Raw genomic sequence first — 16,704 nt, 5'->3', positions numbered from 1 at the left:
TAAACTGTTGTGCTTGTTCACATGTGTATCTGCCCTCTCATTGGCTAGAATTGTCCCACCTGATATTGCGTCCTTCTCAAAACCCATTGGATGACAGGTCAGAGGTTCCTCCCCTCTGACCTCCTTCATGGGTTTTGAGGAAGAGAGGACACTAGGAGTATGTAATTGAGATGATCCCATTGAGATTCTTCCATTTGCTGCGTTCACATGCTAGTCGGGACTGTAAACTTGTCCGAATTGCTAATAGGTTGTAGTTATACACGTGCCGCGTTCAATCAGTTAGCAAGTCAGGACATTTCTGTGTTTCCTAGTTCCGACTAGCACTTGAACGCGGCAATTGACTGCCATTGTTAGGGCGGAGACAAGGGGAGAATCTTGCATCCTCCTCGGGTCGTCTCACCTCCTCAAAACCCATCAGAGAAGAAGGACCTCTGGCTTTCTCATCCAATTGGTTTTGAGAAGGAGGCTAGGAGAGGCGATTCAAGGAGTATGCAATTGAAATTCTCTGAAGACAATCTCATAATTAAAAAGTATCTCTGTCGTCACAATTACACATGGCACTGATCTGAAAGCCGAGGTAGAATATGCACACGGTTTTTCTGTGTGTGGCCACTGCTCATGCTGTTAAGATGTTGGTGCCCGGAGAAGACATGTTTCTGAGGTCAGCAGGAGGATTATGAGATGGAGTTATGTCGGGATGCCACCGGGCCTCAAGCAAAGTCGGGAGAAGAGGAATGAGGTGGAAGGTGTGGTGAAGAGCTTGGAACCCGAGCCATGCTAGGATATATCAGTTATCCTTTTAGAGCTTTTGTGCCAAATCCACTGCGCTGTTTCGTGTGCCAAGTTTATGGTCAAGTCACAGAAGTTTGTAGGAGGGAGATTACAAGATGTGGGAAATGTGCAAGAAGGCATGGGATAGAGGATTGTGTAGTTTCAGTGGATAAAGTTGTGTGTGTTAACTGTAGGGGTGCCCATGTTGCTGGGGCTCGGAAGTGTCCAGTGCTAGAGAGAAAGCTTGAGGTGGGTAGACTCAGAGTATTGCAGAAGCTGTCATATGCTAAAGCAGTGAATAAAGTAAAGGAGGAAAGGTCAAGGCTGAGAGGATCCCTGTGAGTAGTAGATCTGTGCCAGCACAGAGGGATAGGCCAATGAGTGATATATGCTTCAGTAAGGTTAGCTGGCTTCTAAGCAATAGTTATCAACTGTACTGCAGAAATGGAAATTAAATCACAGAAAATAGATGTAGTGGTAGTTGCAGGGAAGTATTTGTGTGTACGAGATTTGACTTCAGAAGAGTTACAGGGTGTAATGAGTGGTGGTGTCCTTTCCTCCCAGGCTGTTGGCATGGTGCAGGAGCAGATAGGGTCAAAGTAGTGGAATGGGGTAGTTGGTTTTTAATGATTGTAAGGTTAGTTGGTAGGGTAATTAAATATATATTTGTTTTCAGTGGCGATCCGTCATTCGGGGCAGGTGGGGCAGAGCCACCTGTTTTGAGCCTCACATTTTTACCAAAGAAAAAATAACATGCCTGTTTTGCATGTTATTTTGGCATTAATACGTGTCACATATCAGTTTGCAAACAATGTAATAACTAAAATAAATAATTGATTTAATAAAGTCACATACAAACATGGTCTCTTTTTCTGTGGTGGTGGTGGTGGTGGTGGTGGTGGTGGTGGTGGAGGAAAATACGGAGTGTATGGGGTTGGGAATGTTCTCTAGTTGCACATGGGGACACTATGTCACCAGCAAGTCTAAGGGTAGAGCTCGAAAATTCAAGCCACTTGGGTGCTGCTATAGATTGACATTAGAAGTGCCCATCCAATAAGACTCAAGGTCATTGGCCACAGATAAAATTACGTCAAATCACGTTATATCAACAGTAGCTTTGATTGGACTGATCATATTTTCAGAAGCTTAGCAAGCAGTCATCATCATGAATCAAGTCAACAATATACTGGCAAATCCTTTTAAATCCTTGTCATATGAAGAGAAATAATGAAGAGAAATTATAGATAAAACGTATCGGTGCTCATTGGCCATTGGACATAAACATTACACAACAAGTTGGAAACGGCAAATTCAACAATGAGTGGTTTGGAAGGAATCAGTGGCCAACTGCAAGCATTGCAAAGCAATCACTAGCCTGCAATTCAGTGGAGTGGCTGTGTGGTCCAAAGTCTGGTTGTAAGGGTCTCTTTTCCAAGCTTAAAAGGATAAACATTCAACATTGGCCATGCTGTCAATCCAGCATGATTTCTTCCACTCTCAAAACAACTGTTAACTTGGAACTGGGAAATCTGATTTCAGTTAGTTCTAGACAAGCATTTCGCTCCACCTGCAATAACATCTGCTAATCACGTGTATTTTTTCAAATGTATTTCACCTTTATTTAACCAGGTAAGCCAGTTGAGAAAAAGTTCTCATTTACAACTGCGACCTGGCCAAGATAAAGCAAAGCAGTGCGACACAAACAACAACACAGAGTTACACATGGAATAAACAAACGTACAGTCAATAACACAATAGAAAAGTATATATACAGTGTGTGCAAATGAAGTAAGATTAGAGAGGTAAGGCAATAAATAGGCCATAGTGGCAAAATAATTACAATTCAGCAAATAAACACTGGAGTGATAGATGTGCAGAAGATGAATGTGCAAGTAAAGATACTGGGGTGCAAAGTAGCAAAAAAATTGAAATAAAATAAACAATATAGGGAGGAGGTAGTTGGATGGGCTATTTACAGATGGGCTATGTACAGGTGCAATGATCAGTAAGCTGCTCTGATAGCTGATGCTTAAAGTTAGTGAGGGAGATATGAGTCTCCAGCTTCAGTGATTTTTTGCAATTCGTTCCAGTCATCGTTCCAATATGTGACCAATACAATTTGATTTGATTTGAACTAGGAACTCGGGGGAAAAAACGAGCTCCGACTGGGAAAATACATTTTGAACGGTGATCCAACTCAAAATTGTAGGTCAGGAACTCCGGCCTCTTTCTAGAGCTACAACCTGAAGATCACTGACGTCATCATGATTCGACCTTGTTTTTTTCAGAGTTCCCAGTTGTATTGAAAGCACCATAAATCCAGAGAATGCCAGACTTTGATGACAAAGTTTGATGACAAAATTTGCCTACGAAGGACCGTCACGCCACCTTCCTGTTCAAGTGAGCACAGCACAAGAAGGTGAGTCCAAAAATGTATTGTATGCTGCTGCATAAATTATGTAATATGTCAGGGGGATATGCATACTGTAGCTAATAAAGTGTACTAGGTGTATGTTGTGTAGTAAGCTGTTTGTAGCCCATGTGCTCCACCCTAATAAGTTGGTCTATTTTCCCTTCTTAATTTTGCCTACTGTTCTGATTTGGTGGTGCACATGTAGCCTATAACCTGTTTTAGAGAAATGTAATCATTGAATATTGTAAGAGCTTTCATTGTCTGCTTATTTGCCCCCTTTATTTATCATACGGTTCTGACTTGGTGTACAGGGAGAGCACCGTAAGAACAGCCCATGTTCTGAATTCTGTCGCTGTACATTTCAAAAGTGCTGAACAAATTGTTATATTGAATACGTTTGTCCTAGCTCGCTCATTAATGTCTTAATCGAAATTACGGATTGCCTTTTATCCGCTTGTCATCCCCTTATGCCATAGTTTGTACATATCAATTGTCAGTAGAAACTACATTTGTTTAAGCAAGTCAGCCATATCAGCTATGTTTTTTTAAGGCAGTAAATGAGGCGGAATTAACTGTTTCGCTGCCAGACAAGACTCCGCTGATAGAAAGATGTAGCAGTGGTAAGGTGTTGGGACTGGTACTGGGACAGATGTAGCAGTGGTAAGGTGTTGGGACTGGTATTGGGACAGCTTTATGTAGGCCCTAACAGATTGTGGGCACCGTTTGTCACTGTTATAGTGCAATTCATGTATTGTTTAGTGTTGTGTAGTGGCTTTGCTGGCATGCATCCCAAATATTTTTGTTTCTTTGCCCCACCAATATTTAAAATGCAAAAATCGCCACTGTTTGCATTTTTTACGTTTCCCCTTTTGTATCACAAAGCGAAATGGATTTATACCATAGTTCAGTTGGGGGCGGTAATGCAACATATTGGATGCCAACTGCCGTTAAACTTCACCAAAGAAGAAGAACAATTACGCATGTACTCGCTGCTGCCGAAAGAAAACATGGCGCTCGAGGAACCTAATGGAGATTTTCCATATTTACCTTCAGGGGCGGTGGAGGGTAAACTCGCGTTATCCTATGCTCAATATCATTGACATCCACTTTGGTCTAGTATGGTTTATTTATTATTGCTGTGAGCAGAGCATAAACAATCAACGCTAGCTTTCAAGTAATACAATACAAATATGCTTGCTAACGGTAGCTATTTAGCCATTTGAGATTCAAGCTCCAAGGTCGATGCAAGGCATTAGTGAAGGAGTAATGTTTGTTAGTAGATGGCTTTCTATTTTTAAAGCCACCTTGGCCTTCTGAAGACTGCCTTTTATATGTGTGTACCTTTCGTCTTCTGTGTCTTTTAAGTACATTTGCTAAATCAGTAGCTAGCTAGTAGCCGAGTTGTTCTCGTGCAGCTAGCAGACACGAGATCCACATAGCACGTTGGGAGCGATGAAACATCTGAAGTCCATTCATTTTCAGTGAAGTGGGCGGGAGGGCCTTTGGGCGATGTGAGCATGGGCAAGGGACGTGAACAGGGCGGACCAAAGTTGAGGAAAGCTGAACTTAATGCAAATACTCCGCGACATCGCGTTAATGACCAATCGAAGCTCACTATAGTTTCCAGACCCTATTGGATTGGCTGTTGATACCTTCCACTTCCTAAGTCTGTTTGCTCGCACCAACATCAGGTTGATGCAAGCTATCCGAATTTACAAGTTAAAAGAATCTCGGCCATAAGTGTTAAAAGCTAAGTGTACTAGCTAGCTACAACTATGCATAAAGCAATACTATACCTTAGCTGTGAGCTCATCACAGGCCATAGAGCATCATAGATAATGATATACCATAGATGGATAGATCTATATGAGTATTTGGTGATTCTGTGTTTTCTGTTAAATTAACACTAACATCCATTCTTTTTCAGTAAACAGGATGATAAAGGAGAATGGTGACCTGTTTTCTGATGCCCTGTGCAAAGTCTGCAGTGCTGTCCTGAATTCTGACTCACAGAAACTTGCACATTATCAGGTCAGTGATCCCACTTGATTTTGACTCTTGTATGGTTGTTTTCTCAACCAGTATACAGAGCAGCAGCTGATGTTTTCATTATTTCGTTCTGTTTTCGCATTCTTTTCAGAGCAAAAAGCATGCCAACAAAGTCAGGCGCTACATGAGCATCCACAAAGAAGAGGAGCCCACCATCAAAAGGTTCAAGTTGCCTTCGGGAGACAGCGTAAGTTACTTCTCAGCTAGAAAATGTTTCATCCAGCACTTCTCTTCCCAGTAGAGACAGTGTTCATGGATAGAGCTCCCTTAACCTTTTGTCTTCTTCACGGTTGCTGCTCCCCCCCCCCCCCCCCCCCATATTCAGGCCAACAGTAATGAAGAGACGGACCGCTCCAAAGCCTGTCTTATATGTAATATGACATTTTCCTCTCCGGTGGTGGCTGAGTCCCACTACCAGGGCAAGGTGCATACCAAGAACCTGAGACTGAAGACTTTTGGCCACCAGCCCCCAGGTAAGAGGTTGCCTACATGGATTGTATGGACATATGGAATAAGCCTGTTTTAAATTTTCCACCCCATCTGCACACATTCTTTTTCTCCTACTGTGTTATTCCTTCATCTCACATGCCTGTATTTTCCAAATGTGCAAAAATATTACGTAAACTCCTTCCTGTCTGATTAATGTGTCCTATCCTGCCTTCTATATCTGCCTTCTACCTCTCCAGTAGTACTACCTCAGGCCTTGGCCCCAGTAGTGAAGAAGAAGAAGACTCAGTTAGAAGAGGCGAGCAGCGTGGCATCGTCAGGCCCGGCCGAGGACGACCAGGACCACTTCTGTTCCATCTGCCACGCCTCATTCAACAACCCCCTCATGGCCAAGCAGCACTACGAAGGCAAGAAGCATAAAAAACAGCTGACCCAGCAGAAGCTGATGGAGACCTATGGGCCGTCCACAGCACCAGGTAGGACCTGGCCTTTGAAACTTCTCATGTTCTGTTCAAAAGCCTGGGGAAGTTCTCCTCAAGAAGACGATCAAAAGGGTTGGAGTCTAGATGGAAATATTTGTATATATTTCACATGGGTATAGAGCTCCAAATAGAGGTGGTATTTGAGAAAATATTTCTGACTTGCAACAAGCTACTAAAACTTTGTCCGACACAGTAAGATAATAGGCACGCATAAAACAAGGAAACACACTCCCTTGGGCAGGGTTTCCCAAACTCTGTACACGTTTGGTTTGTTGCCCTAGCACCACACTGTTGATCCAAATAATCAACATGCTTTGATCATTTGAATCCGCTGTGTAATGTTTGGGCAAAAACCAAAACATGCACCCGTAGGGGGCCCGAGGACCGAGTTTGGGAAATGCTACCCTAAAGGAAACCTAATTTATAAGAGCCAATCAAATGTGAGCATTAACAGCCAGCACTCCCATTGAAAAGCAAAATAAATCCAATACTGAAGTTCTCCAGACTTCTAATAGACAAGACGAGATTTGGAAGGAGGCCCCGCAAAACTAAGACCAGACAGCCACTGACACCCAACAGCCACTGACACCCATGTGGAAAGAAAAGCACTTGATTTAGAACTTTGTGGATATGGGCATATGATTATGTACATTTTTTTTTAGTTTCTATCAAGTGTAAATAATTGTCTCTGGAGGGTCATATACAGTAGCAGCAAGACAGTACAGGACCTTGTGTACCAATGCCGTATTGGGTCATTGCATGTTAGTGTCATGTCTAAAATGGCATTCCTTGCTAACTAGTCCCTCCTATATGTGTCTCCAGCTTCTACAGTAAAGGGCTATCCATGCACTGTGTGCAACATTGAACTCAACTCTGTGGAACAGTATCAAGCTCACATCAGCGGCTCCAAACATAAGAACCAGTATGTGTCCCTCTTGCTCATTCCCACTCTCCCATGCCCCGTGAGCCAGTAGAAACAACAACCACTGCATGCACACACACCAACTGGAGTATACCACACCACACGCCCAGATAACTTCTGTTTGGAGTCCAAACAGAAGTTATCGTATTCAGAAAATACCTGATATTTTCCCTTCATATTTTAGCTTATAACATGGCTTTGTTGTAACACGTTTTATATATTTCCAGTGTCAGAGGGAAGAAAGGGAGCAACCCAACATTTGTCAGCCCCTCTGAAAACCAGTACACAGCAGAAAACCAGCAGTCTGAGTACCGTTATACGCCTGAAGCCGAACCTGTCCAGGAGGACTGGGGCACTTTCAACCAGGACTACGAGTGAAGAGACTCCCAGTACCCCACCTCTCTCCAACTACCACAGTTCACCAGCTACTGGTGTCCCTCAGTTAGGGCCAGGAGGATTTCCTGACCACATCACCTGACCAGGAAAAATTCTTTGTTATAGGCTACAACTACGCCCCAGAGTTTTCCCTGTTCATGTCACATGGTCCTGTAAAATCCCTGGAAAGAGAGTGTGTCCTTCCTTCTTCTCTCTGTGGTGTCGTATCTGCCTCATAGGTGAATCCTATCTATCTACTCCAGTTCTACTTCATTCTATCTGTACTCAGAGACGGTCAGTCTCCCAGTACATGTGTTGGTTGTGTTCTCAGTCGGTCAGACGAGAGAGGTATAGAGACACTTGGATATGTTGTCTATTATTCCTGTTCAAAATTTCAAATTCCGACATAATACAGTATAATGATATGACGTTGGTGTGATGGACTTGCAGTAGTGTTCTGGTTCTATTTTTATAGAACCCCCCCTCCCTCCCTCCCTTCTAGAGTTTTGTCCAACACCTACAGTGGGGCAAAAAAAGTATTTAGTCAGCCACCAATTGTGCAAGTTCTCCCACTTAAAAATATGAGAGGCCTGTAATTTATCATAGGTACGCTTCAACTATGACAGACAAAATGAGAAAAAAATCCAGAAAATCACATTGTAGGATTGTTTATGAATTTATTTGCAAATTATGGTGGAAAATAAGTGTTTGGTCAAAAAAAAAGTTTCTCAATACTTTGTTATATACCCTTTGTTGGCAATGACAGAGGTCAATGTTTTCTTTAAGTCTTCACAAGGTTTTCACACACTGTTGCTGGTATTTTGGCCCATTCCTCCATGCAGATCTCCTCTAGAGCCGTGATGTTTTGGGGCTGTTGCTGGACAACACGGACTTTCAACTCCCTCCAAAGATTTTCTATGGGGTTGAGATCTGGAGACTGGCTAGGCCACTCCAGGACCTTGAAATGCTTCTTACGAAGCCACTCCTTCGTTGCCCGGGCGGTGTGTTTGGGATCATTGTCATGCTGAAAGACACAGCCACGTTTCATCTTCAATGCCCTTGCTGATGGAAGGAGGTTTTCACTCAAAATCTCGTGATAAATGGCCCCATTTATTCTTTCCTTTACACGGATCAGTCGTCCTGGTCCTTTTGCAGAAAAACAGCCCCAAAGCATGATGTTTCCACCCCCATGCTTCACAGTAGGTATGGTGTTCTTTGGATGCAACACAGCGTTCTTTGTCCTCCAAACACGACGAGTTGAGTTTTTACCAAAACATTCTATTTTGGTTTCATCTGACCATATGACATTCTCCCAATCTTCTTCTGGATAATCCAAATGCTCTCTAGCAAACTTCAGACGGGCCTGGACATGTACTGGCTTAAGCAGGGGGACACGTCTGGCACTGCAGAATTTGAGTCTCTGGCGGCGTAGTGTGTTGCTGATGGTAGGCTTTGTTACTTTGGTCCCAGCTCTCTGCAGGTCATTCACTAGGTCCCCCCGTGTGGGGTGAGATCTTACGTGGAGCCCCAGATCGAGAGAGATTATCAGTGGTCTTGTATGTCTTCCATTTCCTAATAATTGCTCCCACAGTTGATTTCTTCAAACCAAGCTGCTTACCTATTGCAGATTCAGTCTTCCCAACCTGGTGCAGGTCTACAATTTTGTTTCTGGTGTCTTTTGACAGCTCTTTGGTCTTGGCCATAGTGGAGTTTGGAGTGTGACTGTTTGAGGTTGTGGACAGGTGTCTTTTATACTCAACAAGTTCAAACAGGTGCCATTAATACAGGTAACGAGTGGAGGACAGAGGAGCCTCTTAAATAAGAAGTTACAGGTCTGTGAGAGCCAGAAATCAAGCTTGTTTGTAGGTGACCAAATACTTACTTTCCACCATAATTTGCAAATAAATCCATTAAAAATCCTACAATGTGATTTTCTGGATTTTGTTTCTCATTTTGTCTGTCATAGTTGAAGTGTACCTATGATGAAAATTACAGGCCTTTCTCATCTTTTTAAGTGGGAGAACTTGCACAATTGGTGGCTGACTAAATACTTTTTTGCCCCACTGTAAATCTTTTGATCCATCTCTTTACATAATGTTTCCCTGTGACTGGCTGAGAGGAAAAACTCTCAATAACATATCCTGTACGGAAAGTTATTTTTCTTGAACTTTTACTCGTTCTAGTTTTTTTAGCTTGCGGATAGCAACATGGAGAGTAACTTGGACTTTCTAAAAAAAATATTATATACATGTAATTTTCTGCACCCTCCAACTTCAGTGTTTGTGAGAACCTTCTAGTTTGATGTCTATTGTAAGTAAAAGACTGCCAGATGATAAGTACGTCCTATAATCGTTTTATTATATGTACATGCGTTCGTATCAATTTAAAACGGGGCTGTCACAAACTAACCATACGTTGCAGCAGATAAGCAATGTCATACTCTAACCTTACTCTGTATTAGGAATGCGCTGTCAGTACCAGGGCTTAAAAAGCAATGTCATTTTGTTTTTATTCCAGTTTATTTCTGTTTTTAGTCACATGAAAAATGATATGAAGCAACTTACAATGTAAAATATGCCTTTACTAGACATCTGCTGTGGTATGTCATAGTTGTAGAAATCATACTGTTTTACTCCATAGTTGTCCATCTGTGCTGGTAGGGTCATGAAAGATTGTCTGAATATTGGTCAACATTCTGTCTGAGGGAGTGGTTTTTGGAATGGTATTTGACTGTGAATGTAAAGATAATCTGAGAGTGTTTCAGTGGTGATGGTGAGACTAAAATAAGCTATTTTAAAAGCTCAATGTTTGGTGTAGTAAGTGCTAAAACTTTTTATGTTTTTGCTGCATTTATTGAATGGACAAAAAAATATCTACTTGGATATCGGTTGTATTAGTGAGGGATTGGATGTGCAGAATCGTCGTAGCAGTCCCGGGTGCGTTACTGACCGACAGTAAAGGATCCTAGATTTGTACTTTTATTGTTTCAAGTGAAATACTATGTTGATCTTTAAAAGCATAAATAGATTTTGATTGATCTTAAGATCCCATTATTTCATTTTGTGACGAGTTGTGAAAGTTTGTCATTTCCTAAGATTGTTTTTTTTCATCAGACATGACAAGTTGACTATTACTGAATGTGTCGCCCTGCCTTTTGGCTGAAGAAACGTTACATTCATTTTGGATGTAATTCATTAGAAGAGGGCTTCTAAATACATTGTAAAACAAGCAAAAATATGGCCTTTTATTTCAGACCTCATTCTTATTGTGTTGTAAATGATCAGATTTATTTTCAATACAAACTATGTATGCCTAAAGAAGTGCTAGGGAAATGTGTATGTAGTAAAACAATGTTTTAACTAAAGTCAGATTTCCTGTATTTTTATTCATTTGACTAAATGTATTCCCGACACCCTAACATTTTGTCCGCTCTTCAAGCCCATTACTGTACATTGTCACTGGATGGCGCACTTACTCCTTTCTAGCCTGAGCAATAGATACTCTGGCTCAAAATCAACGTTTATTGGTAGCATACACACATTTTCAGAGGTTTTCCCAGGTGCAGCAAAATGCTTGTTTCTAGCTCAAAAAGCACAGTAATACCTAGGAATAGTAAATACATCCCCCCTTCTAGTCATGACTAGATTACAGTATATACTCACAAAGTGAGTGAAACAGTATGTAAACATTAAAGTGACCAGTTTTCAATGGCTGTACATAGGCCAACAGTCTCTAAGGTCCAGGGTAGAGTACAGGGTGGTAGCCGGCTAGAACAGTGATTAATGTTCAGGGCAGGGTTCTGGGCAGAGGTCGCCTAGTGGTGACTAACAGTCTGATGGCCTGGAGATAGAAGCTGTCTCTCGGTCCCAGCTTTGATGCACCTGTACTGTCTCCACCTTCTAGATGGTAGCAGGGTGGCTGAGGTCCGTTGATGATCTTGGCCTTCCTGTGACATTGGGTGCTGTAGATGTCCTCTGGAGAGTCGTGTGGTTGTAGACAGTGTAATTGCCATACCAGACGATGATGCAGCCCGAAAGGATGCTCACAATGGGGCATCTGTATAAGTTTGTAAGGGTCTTGAGGGCCAAGACACATTTCTTCAGCCTCCTGAGGTTGACGAGGTGCTGTTGCGCTTTCACCACGCTGTCTGTGTGAAGGGACCCTTTCAGGTTGTCAGTGATATGTACGCAGAGGGACTTGAAGCTTTAGACCCACTCCACTTCGGCCCCGTCGATGTGGATGGGGGCGTGCTCTCTCCTATAGTCCACGATCAGCTCCTTCGTTTTTAGATGACGTTGATGGTGAGGTTATTTTCCTGTCACCACTTCGCCAGGGCTCACCTGCCTGTAGGCTGTCTCATCGTTGTTGTACTTCATGAAGTGAGTGCTACAGGGCGATAGTCATTTAGTTCTGTTACCTTCGCTTACTTGGATACAGGTACAATGGTGGGCCGAGGCTTGCTCTGCCTCGGAAGCCTCTTGCCAGGGTTGTACAGACAAGCCAACATCCATCAAACACAGACTCAAATTATTTCTCAAGAACAGTTAAGCTTTTCAACATGTTCTGTATTGTTATCACTATTTTATTTGTAATCACTATAATTATACACATCTGTTTGTTCATTTTATGTGGTTCTCAACTAAGATTGAACCACAAACGTCTGTATTTGGATGATGTTTTCGTTTTTTAGTTCACATTTAATTTGAGAACATCTGTTTTCTTATGATTGAATGTTTTGAGGTGTGTGTGTAGAGCTTATTCCTAAATGGGTCATTTTATTTGAGTGAAGTACACATTGATCAAACGGGGAGGAAAGTTATTAGCTGACACACAAAGGCTGCTTTTGACACGTTTCTCTCCCTGTGTCTATTCAGGACATTGCTCCTGCACCACTGCACCATAGAGGTCAATGAGCTTGATTTGGCAAAGGTACAAGTTCCATTCATAAAGTGTGTGTGTGTGTGTGTGTGAGAGCGTAGGAGGTAGAGGGTTCAGTCTTTTCATTGATAGCATCTATTTACTCGAATGGGGAGGTGTCTGGGTCCTCCATTCATAGAGCCAGGCCCTACTAGGCATCCGTTGGAGGCGCCAAGGTTTATAAACACTGCAGCCACACGTAGGCCAGCTCACGTCTGGAGCAGGCCAAGCACACAGCCCCCTGTTGTGGAGCAGAAGATAGGATAGCAATGCTGTATCGTGAAACTTTTTCCATAAACATTCACAGGCTGCCTAGTGTGTTTACCCTCGTGCTGTCATTGTGTGTAACTGTGCAGGCTGCCTGATGTTGTCAGGAGGGGAAATGGCCATAACACAACCAGACAGGAGGATTCATCTTGGTTAGGATGAATGGGCTGCTCTTTGTTTGGAACGAGAGATTCAAGCCAGCACTAACACGATAGCATCCCAAAATATACCGTTAGAATGAACAATAATCCAAATAAACCATGGTACCTTGTCATATACTTTAGAGATACTGAATTGTGAAGTTTGGAGATTGCCAAAATGTATTTTTCAGTGTCACATACTATATATTGTAGTCTGTGCAACTGTGCCGCTATCCTTATATCGTTCTAGGCCCATATTCATAAGAGTAGGACTGCTGATCTAGGCGTTGTGTTGAAATAAAAATACTTTGTTCTTTATAAACTGTTTGGGTTTATTAGCCACAACTCTAACATCTTCACATTCGTGAGCTAGCATAACAAGGTTTAGCCAAAGTATGGTGGCCCTTCAGGATAACAATACAGTGAGTCAAAAGGAACACACAACAAACTCACAGGGTAGGCTATACAGCGGACATAACATTTACCCCCATCCTCCCAAAGTCTATGCATGAAAGATAGTGTCCTGAAAATGAACAGGAATACAACTTTCCCGAAGCGGATCCTCTGTTTGGATGACCACCCAGGACAATGGATCTAATCCCAGAAGCCGACCCAAAACAACGCGCCGCAGAAGGGACAGACGGAGCTGCTTCCCGGTCAGGCTCCGTAGACGTGCACATCACCCACTACTCCCAAGTATACTACTCGCCAATGTCCAGTCTCTTGACAACAAGGTAGAGGAAATTCGTGCAAGGGTTGCCTTCCAGAGAGACATCAGAGACTAACATTCTCTGTTTAACGGAAACGTGACTCTCGGGATATGTTGTCGGAATCAGTTCAGCCACCGGGCTTCTCCATGCATCGTGCCGACAGAGATAAACACCTCTCTGGGAAAAGGAAAGGCGGGGGTGTATGCTTCATGATTAATGACTTATGGTGTAATCATAACAACATACAGGAACTCAAGTCCTTCTGCTCACCCGACCAAGAATTCAATACAATCAAATTCCGTCCACATTACCTCCCAAGAGAATTCTCGTCAGTTATCGTCACAGCTGTGTACATTTCCCCTCAAGCAGACACCAAGACGGCCCTCAAGGAACTTTACTCTATGTAAACTGGAAACCATATATCCTAAGGCTATAATTTTAACAAAGCAAATTTGAGAACAAGGCTACCTGTCACGCCCTGACCTTAGAGAGCCTTTTTATTCCTCTATTTGGTTAGGTCAGAGTTTGATTTGGGTGGGCATTCTAGTTTTTCTATTTCTTTGTTGGCCGGGTATGGTTCCCAATCAGAGGCAGCTGTCTTTTTTCCACCTTTAGTTTATGGGATCTTGTTTTTGTGTAGTGCCGGTGAGCACTCCAGTCATTACGTCTCGTTTGCTGTTTATTGTTTTTGTTGGTGAGTTTCATTTTAATAAACATGTGGAACTCTATGCATGCTGTGCCTTGGTCCTCTCATTTCAACGAACGTGACACTACCTAAATTCTATCAGCATATTGATTGCACTACGAGCGGGGGTAATACACTTGATCACTGCTACTCTAACTTCCTCAATGCTTACAAAGCCCTCCCTTCGGCAAATCCAACTATCTTGCTCCTACCGTCTTATAGGCAGAAACTAAAACAGGATGTACCAGTGACTAGAACCATTCAACGCTGGGTGAAGATGGTTTTGATCACGCGGACTGGGACAGGTTCCGGTCAGCCTCAGAGAACAACATTAATCTATTCGCTGACTCGGTGCGTGAGTTTATAAAGAAGTGCATTGGAGATGTTGTACCATCTGTGACTATTATAACCTACCCTAACCAGAAACTGGATGGATGGCAGCATTCGCGCAAAGCTGAAAGCGCAAACCACCGCATTTAACCATGGAAAGAGGTCTGGGAATATGGCTGAATATAAACAGTGTAGTTATTCCCTCCGCAAGGCAATCAACAAGCGAAATGCTGTTACAGGGACAAAGTGGAGTCGCAATTCAACGGCTCAGACACGAGACGTATATAGTAGGGTCTACAGGACATCACGGACGCCAAAAAGAAAACCATCCCCGTCACGGATGCCAACGTCACACTTCCAGACAAATTAAACACCTTCTTTGCCCACTTTGAGGATAATACAGTGCCACCGTTGCTGCCCGCTAACAAGGATTGCGCCCCCTCCCTCTCATTCTCTGTGGCCATTTAAACGTGTTAACCCTCGCAGGGCTGCTGGCACAGATGGCATCCCTAGCCTCATCCTCAGAGCATGCGCAGACCAGCTGGCTGGTGTGTTTAAGGATATATTCTATCGCTCCCTATCTCAGTCTGCTGTCCCCAAAGCTTCAAGATGGCCATCATTGTTCCTGTACCCAAGAAGGCAAAGATAACTGAACTAAATGACTACCGCCCTGTACCACTCACTTCTGTCATCATGAAGTGCTTTAAAAGACTAATCAAGGATCATATCAGCTCCACCTTACCGGCCACCCTAGACCCACTTCAGTTTGCATACTGCCCCAACAGGTCCACAGACGACATAATAGACTTTCTGACGGGCCACCCCAGGTGGTGAAGGTAGGAAACAACATCTCCACTTAGCTGACCCTCAACAATGGGGACCCACAAGGGTGCTTGCTCAGCCCCCTCCTGTACTCCCTGTTCACCCACGACTGCGTGGCCATGCACGCCTCCAACTCAATCATCAAGTTTGCAGACGACACAACAGTACTGTGCTTGATTACCAACAAAGACGAGACAGCCTACAGGGAGGAGGGGAGGGCACTCGGATTGTGGTGTCAGGAAAGCAACCTCTTACTCAACATCAACAAACCAAAGGAGATGATCGTGGACTTCAGGAAACAGCAGAGGGAGCACCCCCCTATCCACATGGAAGGGACAGCAGTGGAGAAGGTGGAAAGTTTTTTAAGTTCCTGGGCGTACACATCACAGACAACTGAAACGGTCCACCCACACAGACAGTGTGGTGAAGAAGGCACAACAGCGCCTCTTCAACCTCAGGAGGCTGAAGAAATTTGGCTTGTCACCCAAAACCCTGACAAACTTTTACAGATGCACAATCGAGAACATTCTGTCGGGCTGTATCACAGCCTGGTACGGCAACTGCACCGCCCTGAACCGCAAGGCTTTCCAGAGGGGGGTGCGGTCTGCACAACACATCACCGGGGGGCAAACTACCTGTCCTCCATGACACCTACAGCACCCGACGTCACAGGAAGGCCAAAAAGATCATCAAGGACAACAACCGCCCGAGCCACTGCCTGTTCACACTGCTACCATCCAGAAGGTGAGGTCAGTACAGGTGCATCGAAGCTTGGGCCAAGAGACTGAAAAACAGCTTCTATCTCAAGGCCATCAGACTGCAAACAGCAATTATTAACTCGGAGAGGCTGCTGCCTACATTGAGACCCAGTCACTGGCCACTTTAATAAATTGATCACTAGTCACTTTAAACAATGGCACTTTGATAATGTTTACATATCTTACATTACTCATATCATATGTATATACTATATTTTATACCATCTATTGCACCTTGACTATGGCACTCGGCCGTCACTCATCCACAAATTTATATTTAAATATTCTCATTCACCCCTTTAGATTTGTGTGTATTAGGTAGTTTTTGGAACTGTTAGATTATTCGTTAGATATTCGTCAACTGTCAGAACTAGAAGCACAAGCATTTCGCTACACTCACATTAACATCTGCTAAGCATGTGTATGTGACCAATAAAATTTGATTTGATTTGATGAGGCTAAGCAAATGGAATGGCAACAGGAATGTCCTGCCTGACCACTGGAACAGTGGCTACATTCGGTGTGTTCACGGGAGCAGGAATCCTGTGTTGACAACTGGCGTGCCAACGAGATCCAGCTAAAATATCACGGTCCAGTTAATGACTGAACTGATTTG

General features: G+C 43.3%; 1 protein-coding gene across 2 annotated transcripts; it reads left to right on the top strand.

Annotated features, from left to right (window-relative positions):
- Positions 1-4,126: 4,126 nt before the first annotated feature.
- LOC115104663 (zinc finger protein 346-like) lies at positions 4,127-10,823 on the top strand. 2 transcript variants are annotated; one of them, XM_029626014.2, is made up of 7 exons: positions 4,127-4,249; positions 5,112-5,215; positions 5,325-5,420; positions 5,559-5,706; positions 5,920-6,156; positions 6,985-7,084; positions 7,312-10,823. In XM_029626014.2, exons 1-7 carry the CDS (start codon positions 4,165-4,167, stop codon positions 7,460-7,462), a joined length of 921 nt encoding a protein of 306 aa, XP_029481874.1. In that variant the 5' UTR covers positions 4,127-4,164; the 3' UTR covers positions 7,463-10,823. The 2 variants fall into 2 exon arrangements, with proteins under 2 accessions (XP_029481874.1, XP_029481875.1); XM_029626015.2 differs by lacking the exon at positions 4,127-4,249 and adding an exon at positions 4,267-4,517.
- The last annotated feature ends 5,881 nt before the right edge of the window (positions 10,824-16,704 follow it).

This window comes from Oncorhynchus nerka, linkage group LG22 (assembly GCF_034236695.1).
Source record: "Oncorhynchus nerka isolate Pitt River linkage group LG22, Oner_Uvic_2.0, whole genome shotgun sequence".
Lineage (NCBI taxonomy): Eukaryota > Metazoa > Chordata > Actinopteri > Salmoniformes > Salmonidae > Oncorhynchus > Oncorhynchus nerka.
This window is presented reverse-complemented; position numbering and strand designations above follow the sequence as displayed.